This window comes from Piliocolobus tephrosceles, chromosome 17 (assembly GCF_002776525.5).
Source record: "Piliocolobus tephrosceles isolate RC106 chromosome 17, ASM277652v3, whole genome shotgun sequence".
NCBI lineage: Eukaryota > Metazoa > Chordata > Mammalia > Primates > Cercopithecidae > Piliocolobus > Piliocolobus tephrosceles.
In genome coordinates this window covers 23,096,668-23,111,756 of record NC_045450.1, presented here as the reverse complement: position 1 = coordinate 23,111,756, position 15,089 = coordinate 23,096,668, and the positions used below count along the sequence as shown (strand labels likewise).

General features: G+C 42.1%; 1 protein-coding gene across 7 annotated transcripts in view; it reads right to left on the bottom strand.

The window, feature by feature from the left end:
* TNRC6A (trinucleotide repeat containing adaptor 6A) overlaps positions 1-13,182 on the bottom strand; it is a 100,716-nt gene extending 87,534 nt beyond the window's left edge. For 3 of the 7 annotated variants that reach the window (XM_023192898.2, XM_023192897.2, XM_023192902.2), the window contains exons 1-2: positions 12,997-13,181; positions 12,526-12,573 (exon numbers count right to left, since the gene is read on the bottom strand). In XM_023192898.2, coding sequence (XP_023048666.2) covers positions 12,526-12,573; positions 12,997-13,001 — 53 coding nt within the window. In that variant the 5' untranslated portion in view covers positions 13,002-13,181. Of the gene's footprint in view, positions 1-12,525; positions 12,574-12,996 lie in introns of those variants that run through there. The other 4 variants (XM_026455373.1, XM_023192896.3, XM_023192899.3 and 1 more) reach the window with 4 other exon arrangements.
* Positions 13,183-15,089: the final 1,907 nt, after the last annotated feature.

Here is a 15,089-nt window from a genome sequence, read left to right as displayed (position 1 = left end):
GAAGCTTTCATCATCTAATTTATGAGACGTCTCAAATTGGACCTCCCTCAATGGGTGGTTGTGAAGATCTAATTGGGTAACGCAGATGAAGTACTTAACAGATGCACGTAAAAAGTGTACACGGGGCAGGGCGCGGTGGCTCAAGCCTGTAATCCCAGCACTTTGGGAGGCCGAGGCGGGTGGATCACGAGGTCAGGAGATCGAGACCATCCTGGCTAACACGGTGAAACCCCGTCTCTACTAAAAAATACAAAAAACTAGCCGGGCGAGGTGGCGGGTGCCTGTAGTCCCAGCTACTCGGGAGGCTGAGGCAGGAGAATGGCATAAACCTGGGAGGCGGAGCTTGCAGTGAGCTGAGATCTGGCCACTGCACTCCAGCCCCGGCGACAGAGCGAGACTCCGTCTCAAAAAAAAAAACAAAAAAAAAAAACAGGTGTACACGGACTAGGTGTGGTGGCTCACACCTGTAATCCCAGTGCTTTGGAGGGCCAAGGTGGTAGGATCACTTGAGGCCAGGAGTTTGAGACAAACCTGGGCAACATAGCAAGACCCTGTCTCTACAAAAATTAAAAAATTAGCCAGGTACAGAGGCACATGCCTTTAGTCCCAGTTACTCAGGAGGCTGAAGCACAAGGATCACCTGAGCCCAAGAATTCAATGCTACAATGAGCCACGATCACGCCACTGTATTCCAGCCTGGGCAACAGAGTAAGAACATGTCTCCAAAAAAATAAATAAATAAAATGTAAAATGTGTACACTAATAGCTAGCCAGGAGAGACTAGGCACATAGCACTGCACTAAACTAAGGTTAGGATGCAAAGAAGGTTGCAACCAAAGGAAAAAGTGTATACAGTAGAAAATAAAACTGAAGCCGGGCGCGGTGGCTCAAGCCTGTAATCCCAGCACTTTGGGAGGCCGAGACGGGCGGATCACGAGGTCAGGAGATCGAGACCATCCCAGCTAACCAGGTGAAACCCCGTCTCTACTAAAAATACAAAAAACTAGCCGGGCGACCTGGCGGGCGCCTGTAGTCCCAGCTACTCGGGAGGCTGAGGCAGGAGAATGGCGTGAACCCGGGAGGCGGAGATTGCAGTGAGCTGAGATCTGGCCACTGCACTCCAGCCTGGGCGGCAGAGCGAGACTCCGTCTCAAAAAAAAAAAGAAAGAAAATAAAACTGAATACATAAAAACAATTATTATAGCACAATGCAGAATTAGGTGGATGCAAAACCAACAGCTAAAGGTCCCAGATTGCAAACCAGAGCAAATCAGGTACCAGGTACCAAAAGAGAACCAAGGTATCAAAAGATAAATCTACAGACCAATAGCCCTTATGAATACAAACATAAAACTCCTCAACAAAAGACTAACAAACCAAATCTAGCAACATACAAACAGGACTACACAAAGTGGATTTATCCCAGGAATGCAAGGTTGGTTTAACATGAAAATCAACGATATACACCATGTTAATAGAATAATGGACAAAGCTACATGATGACTTCAAGAGACACAGAAAAAGCATCTGACAAAATCCAGTATCATTTTGTGAGACAAAAAAACTCAAAATAGGAATAAAAGAAAACTTCCTTAACCTGATAAAGGCTCACAGCTCACAACATACATAATGATAAAGACTGCATACTTTTTTCCTCAAGATTAGGAACAAGATGAGGATGTCTGATTTTGCCACTTCCTATTCAACATTGACCTGGAGGTTCCAGTCAGAAAAAAGAGAGTGCATGTGTGAGTAAGCATGCACCAAAATTGGAAAAGATGTAAAACTCTCTCTATTCACAGATGACAGGCTCTTGTACACAGAAAGTTCGAATGAATCCATATACATAAAGACTACTAGAACTAATGAACATGTTCGGCACAGCCACAGGACACAGTATCAACATGCAAAAATCAATTGGCTGACACACACTATAATATGGACAAATCTTAAGGACACTATGCTAAGTGAAATAAGTCAGTCACAAAAGGACAAAAACTCTGTGACTCCACTAATGAGGTATCTAGAATAATCAAATGCATAGAGACAGAAGGTGGAATGGTGGCTGCCAAGAGTTGAAGGCAATAGGGAGTTATGATTTAACGGGTACAGAGTTTCCGTTTCATAAGATGAAGAGATGCAGAGATGGATAGTGGTGATGGCTGCACAACAATGTGAATGGACTTAATGCCACCAAACTACAACATTTAAAATGGGTAAGATGGTAAATTTTACGAGTTTTACAATTTTTAAAAAACTTTAAAAAAACTATTGTATTTCTATACAGTAGCAGTGGACAACCCAGAGAGTAAATCAAGAAAACAATTCCATCTACAATAGCATCAAAAAGTTTTAGGAATAAATTTCACAAAAGCACAATTAAACACTGAAAACTACCTAACATCTTTGAAAGCAATTAAAGACCTAAATAAACAGAAAAAGATTCCATGTTCGTGGACTGGAAGACTTAATATTATAAAATGCAATACCGTCCACACTGGCCTACATATTCAACACTGTTCCTATCAAAATCTCAGCTGCCTTTTTGCTGAAATTGACAAGCTTATCCAAAAATTCACAAGAAATGCAACCAGAATAGTCAATGCAATCTTTAAAAAAAATTTTTTTAAATAATTAGTCTCTGGTTATCTAGCCAATGCAGTCTTGAAGGCAGGCTCATACTGATTCCAAACTTATTACAAAGCTGAAGTAATCAAGACAGTGTGGAAGTGGCATAATGATGAACACACAGTATCAACAGAACAGAATTGAGAGTCCAGAAATAATTCTTCATTTTATGATCAAGTGACTTGACTTTCAACAGCGTGCCAAGATGAAAGTCTTTCCAACAAATGAAGCTGGAATAACTGGATAGTTATGTAACAAGAATGAAGTTGGAGCCCTCATGCCATAGGCAAAACTTAACTCAAAATGAATTACAGAACTAAACGTAAGAACTAACACTATAAAATTATTAGAATACAAGTAAATCTTTGTGTCCTTGGATTTGTTGCCAACACCAGTAACAGAAAAAAATAATGGTAAACTACATTTACAAAATTAAAAATTTCTGTGCTTCAAGGGGCTCCATCAAGAAAGTGAAAAGAGACTGCGCGCAGTGGCTCATGCCTGGGATCCTAGCACTTTGGGAGGCAGAGGTGGGTGGATCATTTAAGCCCAGGAGTTCAAGGCCGGCCTGGCCAACATGGTGAAACTCTGTCTCTATTAAAAACACAAAAATTAGTCGGGTGTGGTGGTGGGTGCCTGTAATCCCAGCTACTTAGGAGGCTGAGGGAGGAGAAATGCTTGAACCTGGCAGGTGGAGTCTGCGGTGAGCTGAGATCATACCACTGCACTCCAGCCTGGGCAACAGAGTGAGACTCTGTCTCAAAAACAACAACAACAACAACAACAAAAACACAGTAAGTAAAAACAAAAGCCACAAAATAGGAAAAAAATACCTGTAAATCATGTATCTAATAAGGGACTTGTATCTAAGCCATATAAAGATCTTTTTCAATGACAAAAAATATCACCTAATTTAAAAATGGGAGAAGAATCTGAATGGTCATTTCTCAGATCAGATATACGAATGGCCAATAAGGACATGAAAAGATTCTAATCATTAGCCATTAGGAAAATGTAAATCAAAACCACAATGAGATACCACTTTACATCCATTAGGATGGCTAAAATCAGAAACAAGAACCCTATCAAATGCTGGCAATGGAAAGGATGTGGAGAAACCAGCGCCTCCATACATTGCTGATGAGAATGTAAAACTGTGCAGCTGCTTTGCAAACAGTCTGGCAGTTCCTCAAAAAGTTAAATAGAGGCTGAGCAACACAGTGAAACCCTGTCTCTACAAAATATACAAAAAATTAGCCAGGCATGGCGGCATGCGCCTGCAGTCCCAGCTACCTGGGAGGCAGAGGTGGGAGGATGGCTTGAGCCTGGGAGGTGGGAGGTTGTAGTGAGCTGAGATTGCACCAATGAACTTCAGCCTGGGCAACAGAGGGAGTCTGTCTCAAAAAACAAAACAAAACAACACAAACAAAAAGTTAAACAGAGTTACCATATGACCCAGCAATTCCACCCCTAGGTGTATAACCAATAGGATTGAAAATATATGTCCACACAAACATTTGTACATAAATGTTCATAGCAATATTATTCATAAAAGCCCCAAAGTAAAAAACAGCCCAAATGCCCATTAACTGACGAATGGACTAACAAAATGGGCAACAGCCATACAATGACATTTATTTGCCCATAAAAAGGAATAAAGGATATATGCGATGTGATGGATGAATCTTGGAAACATTACACTAAATAAGACAAGTCAGGTACAAAAGAATCATATAGTATGATTCCACTTAAACGAAATAGGCAAATCCATAGAGTTACAATAGAATGTAGATTAGTGGTTGCCAGAGGCTGGGGGGAAGGGACAAATGGGGAGTGGCTGCTATTATGGGGCTTTTGGGTGAAGGGGTGAAAATTCTAGAATTAGATGGTGGTGCTGACTGCACAACTCTGTGAATAAACTAAAAACCATTAAATCATACACTTTGTGGACTTTAAAGGGGTGAATTTTATCGTATGGGAATTTTATCTGAATAAAGCTGTTATTTAAAAGTTGAGAGAAAAATTGAAGGGTACATTCAGAGAAGGAAGAATTGGGGACAGGGTAAAAGGTGGAAGGCAAAACTGATAAGCTGAGAGTCACTGGGGAAGAGCTAACAAAGGTTTCTAAGAAATAGTGACTGACAGGCCTCATAAACATGGCTTGAGGACGATTAACCTGCAGCAGTGTAAAGAATGCACATTTTATGACCCTATCTTTAAAAGGTAAGATTTTCACTATATGCCTCACATTGCAAAGGGATTCACAAGTGGAATAACATACAAAACGTATTTCTCTTACATCATTTATATAGTCAATGATCAAGGAATAAATGATATTTAGAAGGACATTTAAAATCAGCACATACTTAACTACCATTTTCTCCCGTCTGTGCACACATGTGTTTTAGGGAAACGTCAAAAGAATGGGAGAAAGAAAGGACCAAAGTCAACAAAACACAGACGTCATAACTCTAAAAATATTCAATATTATTGCAGCAAACAGCTCAATAAATGCTCCCTGACTGAAAACCACTAATAAGAACAACAAAACAACTGAGTTGGTTTAATCTTGTTTGTTATTATACAAAATCCAATCAGTCACTGTTTGCAGAAAATATCTTGTAAGGTTCAAAGTATAAAATTCCTCAACCAGGTTTCAATCTGTTTTGAACATTCCATTTAAAATGGGAAGTCAGCTGAGTCATCATCACATAATATACTACTGCTAAAAATTCAAAATGCTTTTCCCTAGTTACAAGAGTGGAAATGCTAGGATTCCTGCTTCATAGCCAACTCAAACACACAGAGTATGCAAATCACTTTTAAAATAAGACATCTTAAATAGGAAATTTAAACTATATTTATTTTCATGGGTGGCTTTTTTGTAAGATGGAAAGAAGCTATGCCTTAGTCGAATATCACTTCCTTTTGAATCTCAAACATCTTCCTCTTATTGATACTATTCAGCTCCTCTGACAACCTCCTCATAACGAAGCAGTTTCTTAATCTTTGAGGAGTAATGACCCTTTGAGATCCAATGAGCACTAAGGACTGTATCTGCTTTTGTTGTGTTTTTTTTTTTTATTTTAGCATACATTCAATTTTGCAAAATACTTCATAATACCTGTGGTCCCTCTGTAGAATCGGGATGAGAACCCTTGGTCTGGTGGCACCGTGCCCCTCTAATTTCAATGAGGCATTCCTTCAAGAAAGTGTATTACAAGCCCGGCCCCAATGTTTCATTTTCCTACCAGGGTTATCAGTTCATCACTGGTCAAAGCTGAAAACAAGCAACTTTTATGTCCCACAGTAAGGGAGCTACCTTCAGCATAAATCTTCATAAAAGCAGCAATCATTATGGCCGATCAATTTAAATGCAAAGGCTTGTAATTACTGTATCCTCAAATATTTAAAATTACACCTCAGTTTAAACCAACTGTTTGGCATTTCCTAAAATGAAAGAAACACCAAGTCAGTGTAGAAGTGACAGTACTGGATAACCTTTCGGTTAATTTACTTCAAAATGCTGTGGGGAGGGAATACTGAAGACAAACACATCATCACCTATGGGATACTCCTGCCAAAAAGGGTCAACCTGAACCTTATCATACAGACAAGACGCAAAAAATGTAAATTTCAGTCTGCAAAAACTACTAGACTGGACTATTTCAAAATGGCATTGTCATGAGAGAAGCAGAAAAGGGCAGGAAAATGCTCCTAATGTAAGAGAAACTTCAGACACAACTAAATGCAACCCAGGATGCAGGAACTGAGTGAAAGAACAAATATAACTTAAAAAAAAAAAAAAATCGAGAAAATTGGGAAACTCTGAATAGGGACCAGACAGTATTGTAAAGTTAAACTTCCTGTGGGTGATCACTTGATTGCTGTTAGGTAGGATGCCCTTATTCTGTGAGATACCTACTGCCATATTTTGGTGTGCAATGTCATGATAGAACAAACGTGGCAAAATACTAATAATCATTAAAACTAGGTAAAGAGACACAGGTATTTGTTGCAACATTTCTGCAATTCTGCTTAAGGTCAGAATGATTATTTATTTATTTATTTGTTTATTTGAGACAGAGTTTTGCTTTTGTGCCCAGGCTAGGCTGGAGTGCAATGGCGCAATTTTGGCTCACTGCAACCCCCGCCTCCCAAGTTCAAGCGATTCTCCTCCCTCACCCTCCCAAGTAGCTGGGATTACAGGCATGTGCCACCATGCCAGGCTAATTTTTGTATTTTTAGTAAAGATGGGGTTTCACCATGTTGGTCAGGCTGGTGTCGAACTAACTCCTGACCTCCAGTGATCTGCTCACCTCAGCCTCCCAAAGTGCTGGGATTACAGGCATGAGTCACCATGCACCGCCAATTTTTAAAAATTTTTAAATGAGATAGGGATTTCTGTTTTCTCAGTGAGAGACTTAATCATGCATTAGTCTGAACAGAATACATATAACGCATACCATTTTAGTCTTTCCAATCATGGGTAATATTTTTGCAGTTATCATTAAAATTGTAAAGATGTTTTGCAATTGATACTTTCAGATATTTCAGATGCCAAAAATCAAAAGAGCTTACAGAATGGCATTCTTTTTATGTTTACATTCAAATTTTCCAGAGGGTTATTACACATTTTTAAATTAAGCTTACAGTTTGAGATTAATTTATTCTATCAAGTGATTTACCACTTATTTGCCAAATTAAGCTAGAAAAAAAACATATTAGGTTTGTACATTAAAAATGGACAAAAACCACAACTAACTTTTGCACTAACCTATAGCAATATGCATGCGCTGGCCTGCAAACCATATCACAGCAAAGCAAAAGAAAAGGTTAACCAAATCAGATTTTTTTTTTTTTCAGACAAAGGTTGATGAATTGCATGAGTGGGATCCACCTTAGCTACGGAGATACTCCTGCTGTCCTAGTCATTTCTTTTCTTTCTTTCTTTCGAAACGGAGTTTCACTCTGTTGCAGAGGCTGGAGTGCAATGGCACAATCTCAGCTCACTGCAACCTCCACCACTCAGGTTCAGATCCTCCCGTCTTAGCCCCCCAAATAGCTGGGATTACAGGTGCATGCCACCACACCTGGCTAATTTTTGTATTTTTAGTAGAGATGGGGTCTCACCATGTTGGCCAAGCTGGTTTTGAACTCCTGACCTCAAATGATCCACCTACCTCGGCTCCCAAAGTGCTGGGACCGCACATGGCCTGTCTTAGTCATTTCTAATATAGCATTTGTCCCAGGCAAAAGCATCTCAGACAAGAGTCCCAGTTTAGATGCAACATTATATGGTATATAGCACCTTTAACAACTTTTGTTGTATGATGACATACAGTTGGTTTATGGGGGGACAAATCAGCATAACATGAAGTTGACTTCTTTAAACACATTTAGTACATGATAGTAAAGTCATCGCAATGGACATAACATAGTGAGATAATGGCTTTCACTCTTTTAGGAAAAAAAAGGACAAAACAAAATTATATTTTATCTATTGTGCAATATAAAATAAAATACTGCACAATGGGAATAATGCTAGAATTAGAGTCAAAATCCCAGCTCTGTCACTTGATAGAGAATATAAACTTGCATTAAGTTACTGAATCTGTTTCAACCATAGCTTTCTTACTTGAGAAATGAAGAAGTGAGAATGCTGGCTGATCTCCATCTAAAGTCACAGTCCAGCTCTAAATATTCAATGATTCTATGATTCTGGCCTCCAAAATATTTTTTCAGACTAGACCAGTTGAGTTCAACTGGTCTAGACCAGTACTGACAGATTTTTTTTTTACAATTGCAAAATGCAACTTAGCATCTTCTCTCCCCGAACTCCTATTTCTGCTCTGACTTCTATTCTGTTCAGAGGTTGGGTCAAACTCTCATTCACCCAAGATGAAGGTCCCTATGTATTTTTAACTCCTCTGACACCTAATCAGCTGTTAAATCCCAGATTCTTAACTTCCTCAGTATCTTACACACTCATCTTTTTTTCCTTTCTTTTTTTTCTTTATTTTTAGACAGAGTTTCACTCTGTTGCCCAGGCTGGAATGCAGTGGCACAAACTCAGCTCACTGCAGCCTCAAACTCCTGGGCTCAAGCAACTTCCCACCTCAGCCTCCCAAGTAGCTGGGACTACAGGTGCACACCACCATACCCAGTTAATTTTTAAAATTTTTTTTGTAGAGGCAGGGTCTATCATGTTGCACAGGCTGGTCTCAAACTCCTGGGCTCAATCCTCCTGCCTTGGCCTCCCGAAGTGCTGGGATTACAGGTGTCAGCCACTGGGTCCAGCCTCACTCACCTCTCTTTGCCACCACTTCAATTCAGGCCTCCATTGCCTCTTGCCTAGATCGCTAGTTTTCTCCCATAAATACACCTGGTTAGTAATTCCAGACGAGAAGACTATTCTATCACATCGGTACCCAACAAAAAGCACGCAATAGCTCCCATACCTAAAAATTTATGCACAAGTTCCTCAACCTGACATTCAAGAACCTCTACATCTGGCCTCAACCAGTTTGCTACAAATACTTTACATAACCTGAACTACACACTGCAATATCAAAATCTCCTGTACTTTCCGGATTTTTGTGTCCTTACTTCTGCTGTTGTTCTTACAATGCCCTTTTCTCTGCCTTTCAAAATTGATTCTTCAAAGTTCAGTTATAATGGTATCGCCCTCACGTAGACATTATGGCTCCCATGATACTAACATAATGTGACAATTTTAATGGCCAACTGTGAATTTTAAAATACAGTTTACCTATGATAGTAAACTACATTTATTACTTGTGCCAATGTTTAACTGGCACTTCTACCAGCAGGCACACAGTCTTGAGGATTTGCAGCTTAGTAGAGTAAAAGGAGAATGGCAACACATCTTTGACATTCAGAAACCAGAGTTTCCAAACTGAGGATCTACATAATAGGGTCTGGGCTTCCATGTTAATAAAAGACTTTTTTTCTTTTTTCAGACAGTTTCACTCTGTCGAGCAGGCTGGAGTGTAGTGGCACTATCTCGGCTCTCTGCCTCCCGGGTTCAAGTGATTCTCCTGCCTCAGCCTCCCGAGTAGATGGGATTACAGGCGCACGCCACCATGCCCAACTAATTTTTGTATTTTTAGTAGAAATGGGGTTTCGCTATGTTGGCCAGGCTGGTCTCGAACTCCTGACCTCAAGCAATCCACCTGCCTCGGCCTCCCAAAGTGCTGGGATTATAGGTGTGAGCCACAGCACTCGGCCAAAAGATGTTTAAATTAACTCAACATCTAAAAGTCGGGGGCTTTCACATTACAATTCCTAATGAAGATCTAGAGCAGTGGTTCTCAGCCAGGGTCGATTTTTGCGCCACACCCAGGGACATCTAGCAATATCTGAAAGCATTTTTGATTGTCACAATTGGGCAGGGTGTGCTACTGCGGATGCTCAACATCCTGTGATGCACAGAACAACCCTCACAATAGTAAATTATCTGGTCCAAAATGTCAAGTGCCAAGATTGAGAAACGGATCTAGAAGTATTGCATGCATCTGTGGGTTCTGCCTACCAAAAGAAATTTTCCAATTTTTCAAGTTCAAAGCCTAAAATGTTACTCCAATTACCAGTGATACGGTCTCCTCCAAGTTACTTAACCACCTTATACCTCAAATTCTACATCTGTAAAATGGAGATAACAATACTACCTACCTCACAGGGTTTTTCAAGGATGAGTCCATGTAAAATCTTAGGAAAACTGTGCCAGGCACATAGTAAGCAATCAATAAATTTAACTACTTACATTCTTCCCTGGCTTAGTGCCCAGTCCCGCATTTGAAATATTGAAAATGCTCAAAAAATGGTTACTCAATGAATACAATGCCTTGATTTCCTGGGGAGAGCACTAATGGGTAAAGACAGATACATTCTTTTTTGTGAAAAAGCAAACACAGCTAGAGATGGAGTTGAAGGAACCATCTGCCCACTTAATCACTTCTCTCTTTCCTCAGAACACTTTTAACCTGCACGAAATTCTCCCCCCTCATTGGATCCTTAGTACACATTGCCTTACAATCTCTTTGATATTTGTTTTTCCTTTCATGCCTTCTGACCAACTGAATATCCTCAAGCACATGAATGGGATGGTATCTTTTGATTCCTACGTCATCTACCTGGTATTACTGTTATTTATGTACTTACGATAGTCTTTCTATTAGACTGTACATGCCCTCTGTGGACATGGACACCACTTTACTTCTTTTTATGTAACCCAAAGGGCCTAACAGACCTCAGCAACTGGCTGGCCCAAGCCGCTCGTTTTATAGATTGGACACAGAGAGGCTAAGTGACTTGCCAAGAGTCAAGGTCATATTGCAAGTAGCAGAGCTGGAATTCAAACTCTGATAAATAGCCAACCTAGAGACTCGAGTTCTATCTACTATTAAAATTATACCTGTGGTACAGACAATTTTTAATCAAGTACTAGAACACCTTCATAGGAATTAAACTGATACAGTTACCTGACAAAACAAAAATGGAAGGAGAAATAGACCTCTAAGCTCTGTTCTGCTGATACTACACTTTAATGGCTCAATCTGTTTTCTTTAATGTTTCCATATCTTAACATTTCCTTACCAGATTTTGACAACAAAATTTATGTAAATATACCACAAATAGTCAGTGATGTCAGACTTAATTTCCTTTAAATGATTCCATAATTATTCTGAGTAACAGAGAATCCCTTACTGGGTAAACCAATGATGCCTATCCTTCACCATCTGAATACATTCTTTAACGATCACCTGAACAGATTAGTATCTTATGAAACTCAATAGGCCAGCAATTTGGAACAATTCTACACAGTGCAAAATATTTAGACGATTTGAAATGTGAGTGTTAAAAACCCCAATGTAAACCTAAAACCTGCAATAATCAAGAGCAAACTACATTAAAACCTGAGATAAGAGAAATTTTATTTTATTCTCAACAAGTGAAAAAAAATAAGAAAAAAAAAGCTATTCACGGATTTGGTTAACTGGCTAAGTTTCCCTGAGTGTCCCAATATGATGCAAAAGAAAAAGGTGAATAAGAAAGGAAAAGACGGTAGGAAAGAAAATGAATGTGAAAAGGAGTTAAATACAGTACAATTCCTTGATGCTTAAGCAATTACAGCTCAATGAAGCTAAATATTTCCATTCCATAAAGACATTGTTTAAAAAAAAAAAAAAACTCCTCCCTTCACGGTGATGCAAAAGCAGCAGGGCCCAAGAAGGCCCAACAGGAACGATAACCTCTTCTGGAGAAAAGATTTTTAATTATTTTACCAGCTGATAAAAAGAGCACACACCGAACACTGACAGAAATGGAGTTTCAAAGGAAAACAAAACGCAGCTTATGCTTGGTAAAGTTCAAGGACAAAACTGTTTCCAATGCAACAGAATTCGCCTGACTACAATGTGTTGCGGGGGGGGGGGGGGGGGAAGAAAACGCGAACACATAGTATCTTTTCATAAAGGCAACAATTTGAACTACAAAGTAATAACGGGGAAGCCAAAACAGTTTGACAGCCCGCCATAAGGGCCGCCTCAATCATGAGTCACACAATGCCTGCAACCATTTACAATAGTAATTAATGCACAAGTCCCCTAATTAAATTCTAAAAGGGTGAGAATGCTTTAACTAAGTTTACAAGAATTGCTTTGCGCTTTTTTTTTTTTTAAAGAAAGAATCACGCGTAATTACGCATCTCCCCGCAATCCCTCCAGTATTCCCCGCAGGCCGCTTCTCCCGAATGTCTGCTCTCTGGGTGCGGAAGAAAACGACACGGGGGAACTTCTCAACCCAGAAAGGGCGAATCGGAGTAAAAATACACGATTATCATGGGGCGGGAGATGGAAAGCTCGCCCATCTTACCTGCTAAGATTTCTTTCTACGTCTTTGGTAGCTTTAGCTTCCAATTCTCTGAAACAAAAAACAAAAACAAAAACAAAACAAAAACACACACACAAAAACGAGATGCGCGTGAAAACGGAGCTGCTGCGGCAGAGGCTCGCGCCGGGGCCGGATGGGGGAGGGGAGGGGACGAGGGGAGGGGACGGGGGGAGGGGGACTCACAAAGCTGCGGGGCTGCAGCCCCGACTGCGGTCCGGCGGCGCGGGCGAGGCGCAAAACCCGGCCCGGCCCCTGCGGCGCGGCGCGGCGCAGTGAGGCTCCCCCGGGCCGCCCGCCCGGCCTCCGCAGCAACGTAGCCTGCGCCCTCCCGCCGAGGCCCGAAGTCTCGGGGACGCCCGGCGCCGCCGCCTCCGCCGCCACCTCCGCGGTTGCGGGCCCTGCGGCAGCGCCCGCGGCTCCTCCCGCCCGGAGGGAGGCCCTCGTTCCGCTCACCTCATGTGTGTAAAGTGCACGAGCAAGTGGGGCGCGGCGAAGGAGGCTCGTGAGCCTCAAGCCCTCCGCAGCGCCGCGGGGAGAGGCCCGAGCCGCTGCACCAGCGCCATTTTCTACACCGACCCGCTGCCGCCGCCGCCGACACCGCCGCCGCCGCAGGCCCCAGACCGGAAGTGAATGCCCCACTCGGCAACCCCTTCCGGGGGCGCCGCGGCCACTGGCCCCCAAGATGGAGGCCCTAGCAACTGGACCCGCAGACGGGGCAGGTCCTTGGCAACCGCCTCGGCGTGGCACGCTGCACCCTGCCGGACCTCCCTGGAGGTCACAGCCTCCGAGGCGCCCCGCGGAGTGGCTGGGGGGCCTGCGGAGCCCCGAGCCCAAGCTTTTTCGGTGCGGCCGACTCCGGTCTGACCGAGAAGGAGGGGAGTCCCTCCCCTCCTCCTTCTTTGCTGCGACACAAGTTTCCTACCCGCCGCCCGGCCCCTCCCCCACTGACACACACCAAAAAAAAAAAAAAAAATTGCCTAAAACGCAAATCCTACCCCAACCTCAGCCTCATGAGCCCGCGCTGCTTTTGAATTCAGCCACTTATAATTATTTTTGACCTTGGGTCAGTTATTTAACCTCTCTGCTTCTCTTTTCCTCCTCAGGTAAAGAATGCATACCTGAGGCGGGTTGTGAGGCTTAAAAGCGATTTTTATCCACCGACCTTTGACTCAGCAATTCCGCCTGCACGGATTTTCTGCTCAGGAAATAATTCTGGGTATCTGCAAATGTTTCACCATCGAGATACTAAGCTGTGGTATTGATGATGGTGAAAAATTGTAAACAGCCAAAATATCCAGCGCTACTAGATAGCTTCGAAGACAGCTACTGGCATATATTAGGACACTGTAAAAATGGTATGGAGGAATAATCCCGGCATAAGGGAAATGGTTGCAATAGAATAAGTGAAAAAGCAAGTTCCAAAGTAGCTCGCACAGTAAGAAACACCTTAGTGTGGACACAGTAAGATACATACATGTAGATACACTACGATATGTATAATGTAGACGCAGATGCATGTGTGTACATTAAAAGTATACATGTATACCTACATGTAGATAAAATAAGACATACATATCTGCAGGTAGATACAACAATATATAATACATGTAGATACCGTAAGATACATATTTTCACTTGTGTGTGTTCTTTCCAACCTTTCATCATGCTTTTTCTTCTAATTTAAAGATAATTCCTCCTCTGTGCTTAAAATCTATAACCTTTATACTTTCTCAGAAACCCCACTCTGTGGATCATCCCATTCTCCTTTTTCTTTTTTTTTTTTTTTTTTTTGAGACAGAGTCTGGCTCTGTCGCTCGGGCTGGAGTGCAGTGGCCAGATCTCAGCTCACTGCAAGCTCCGCCTCCCGCGTTTACACCATTCTCCTGCCTCAGCCTCCCGAGTAGCTGGGACTACAGGCGCCAGCCACCTCGCCCGGCTAGCTTTTTGTACTTTTTAGTAGAGACGGGGTTTCACCGTGTTAGCCAGGATGGTCTCGATCTCCTGACCTCGTGATCCGCCCGTCTCGGCCTCCCAAAGTGCTGGGATTACAGGCTTGAGCCACCGCGCCCGGCCCCATTCTCCTTTTTCTAACCTAAGTCCTTCAACTGGCTTTATTTTTTTATTTTTATTTTATTATTATTATTATTTTTAAGGCAGAGTCTCGCTCTGTCTCTCAGGCTGGAGTGCAGTGGCACGATCTCGGCTCACCGCAACCTCCGCCTCCCGGGTTCAAGCAATTCTTCTGCCTCAGCCTCCTGAGTAGCTGGGATTACTAGACGCGCACCACTGCACGGAGCTAATTTTTGTATTTTTAGTGATGACGGGGTTTTGCCATGTTGGCCAGGCTGGTCTTGAACTCCTGACCTCGGGTGATCGCCCAGCCTCAACTGGCTTTACAACATGCTTGAATCTCTCCCATTAAAAACAAACAAAACTTCCCTATACATATTGGGTTCCTATCCTCTCCAAGAGGATAAGCTAGTGAGTGAATGCACAGTCATGAAACATATGCACCAAAATGTTAACTGATGATGACTTTTTTCATT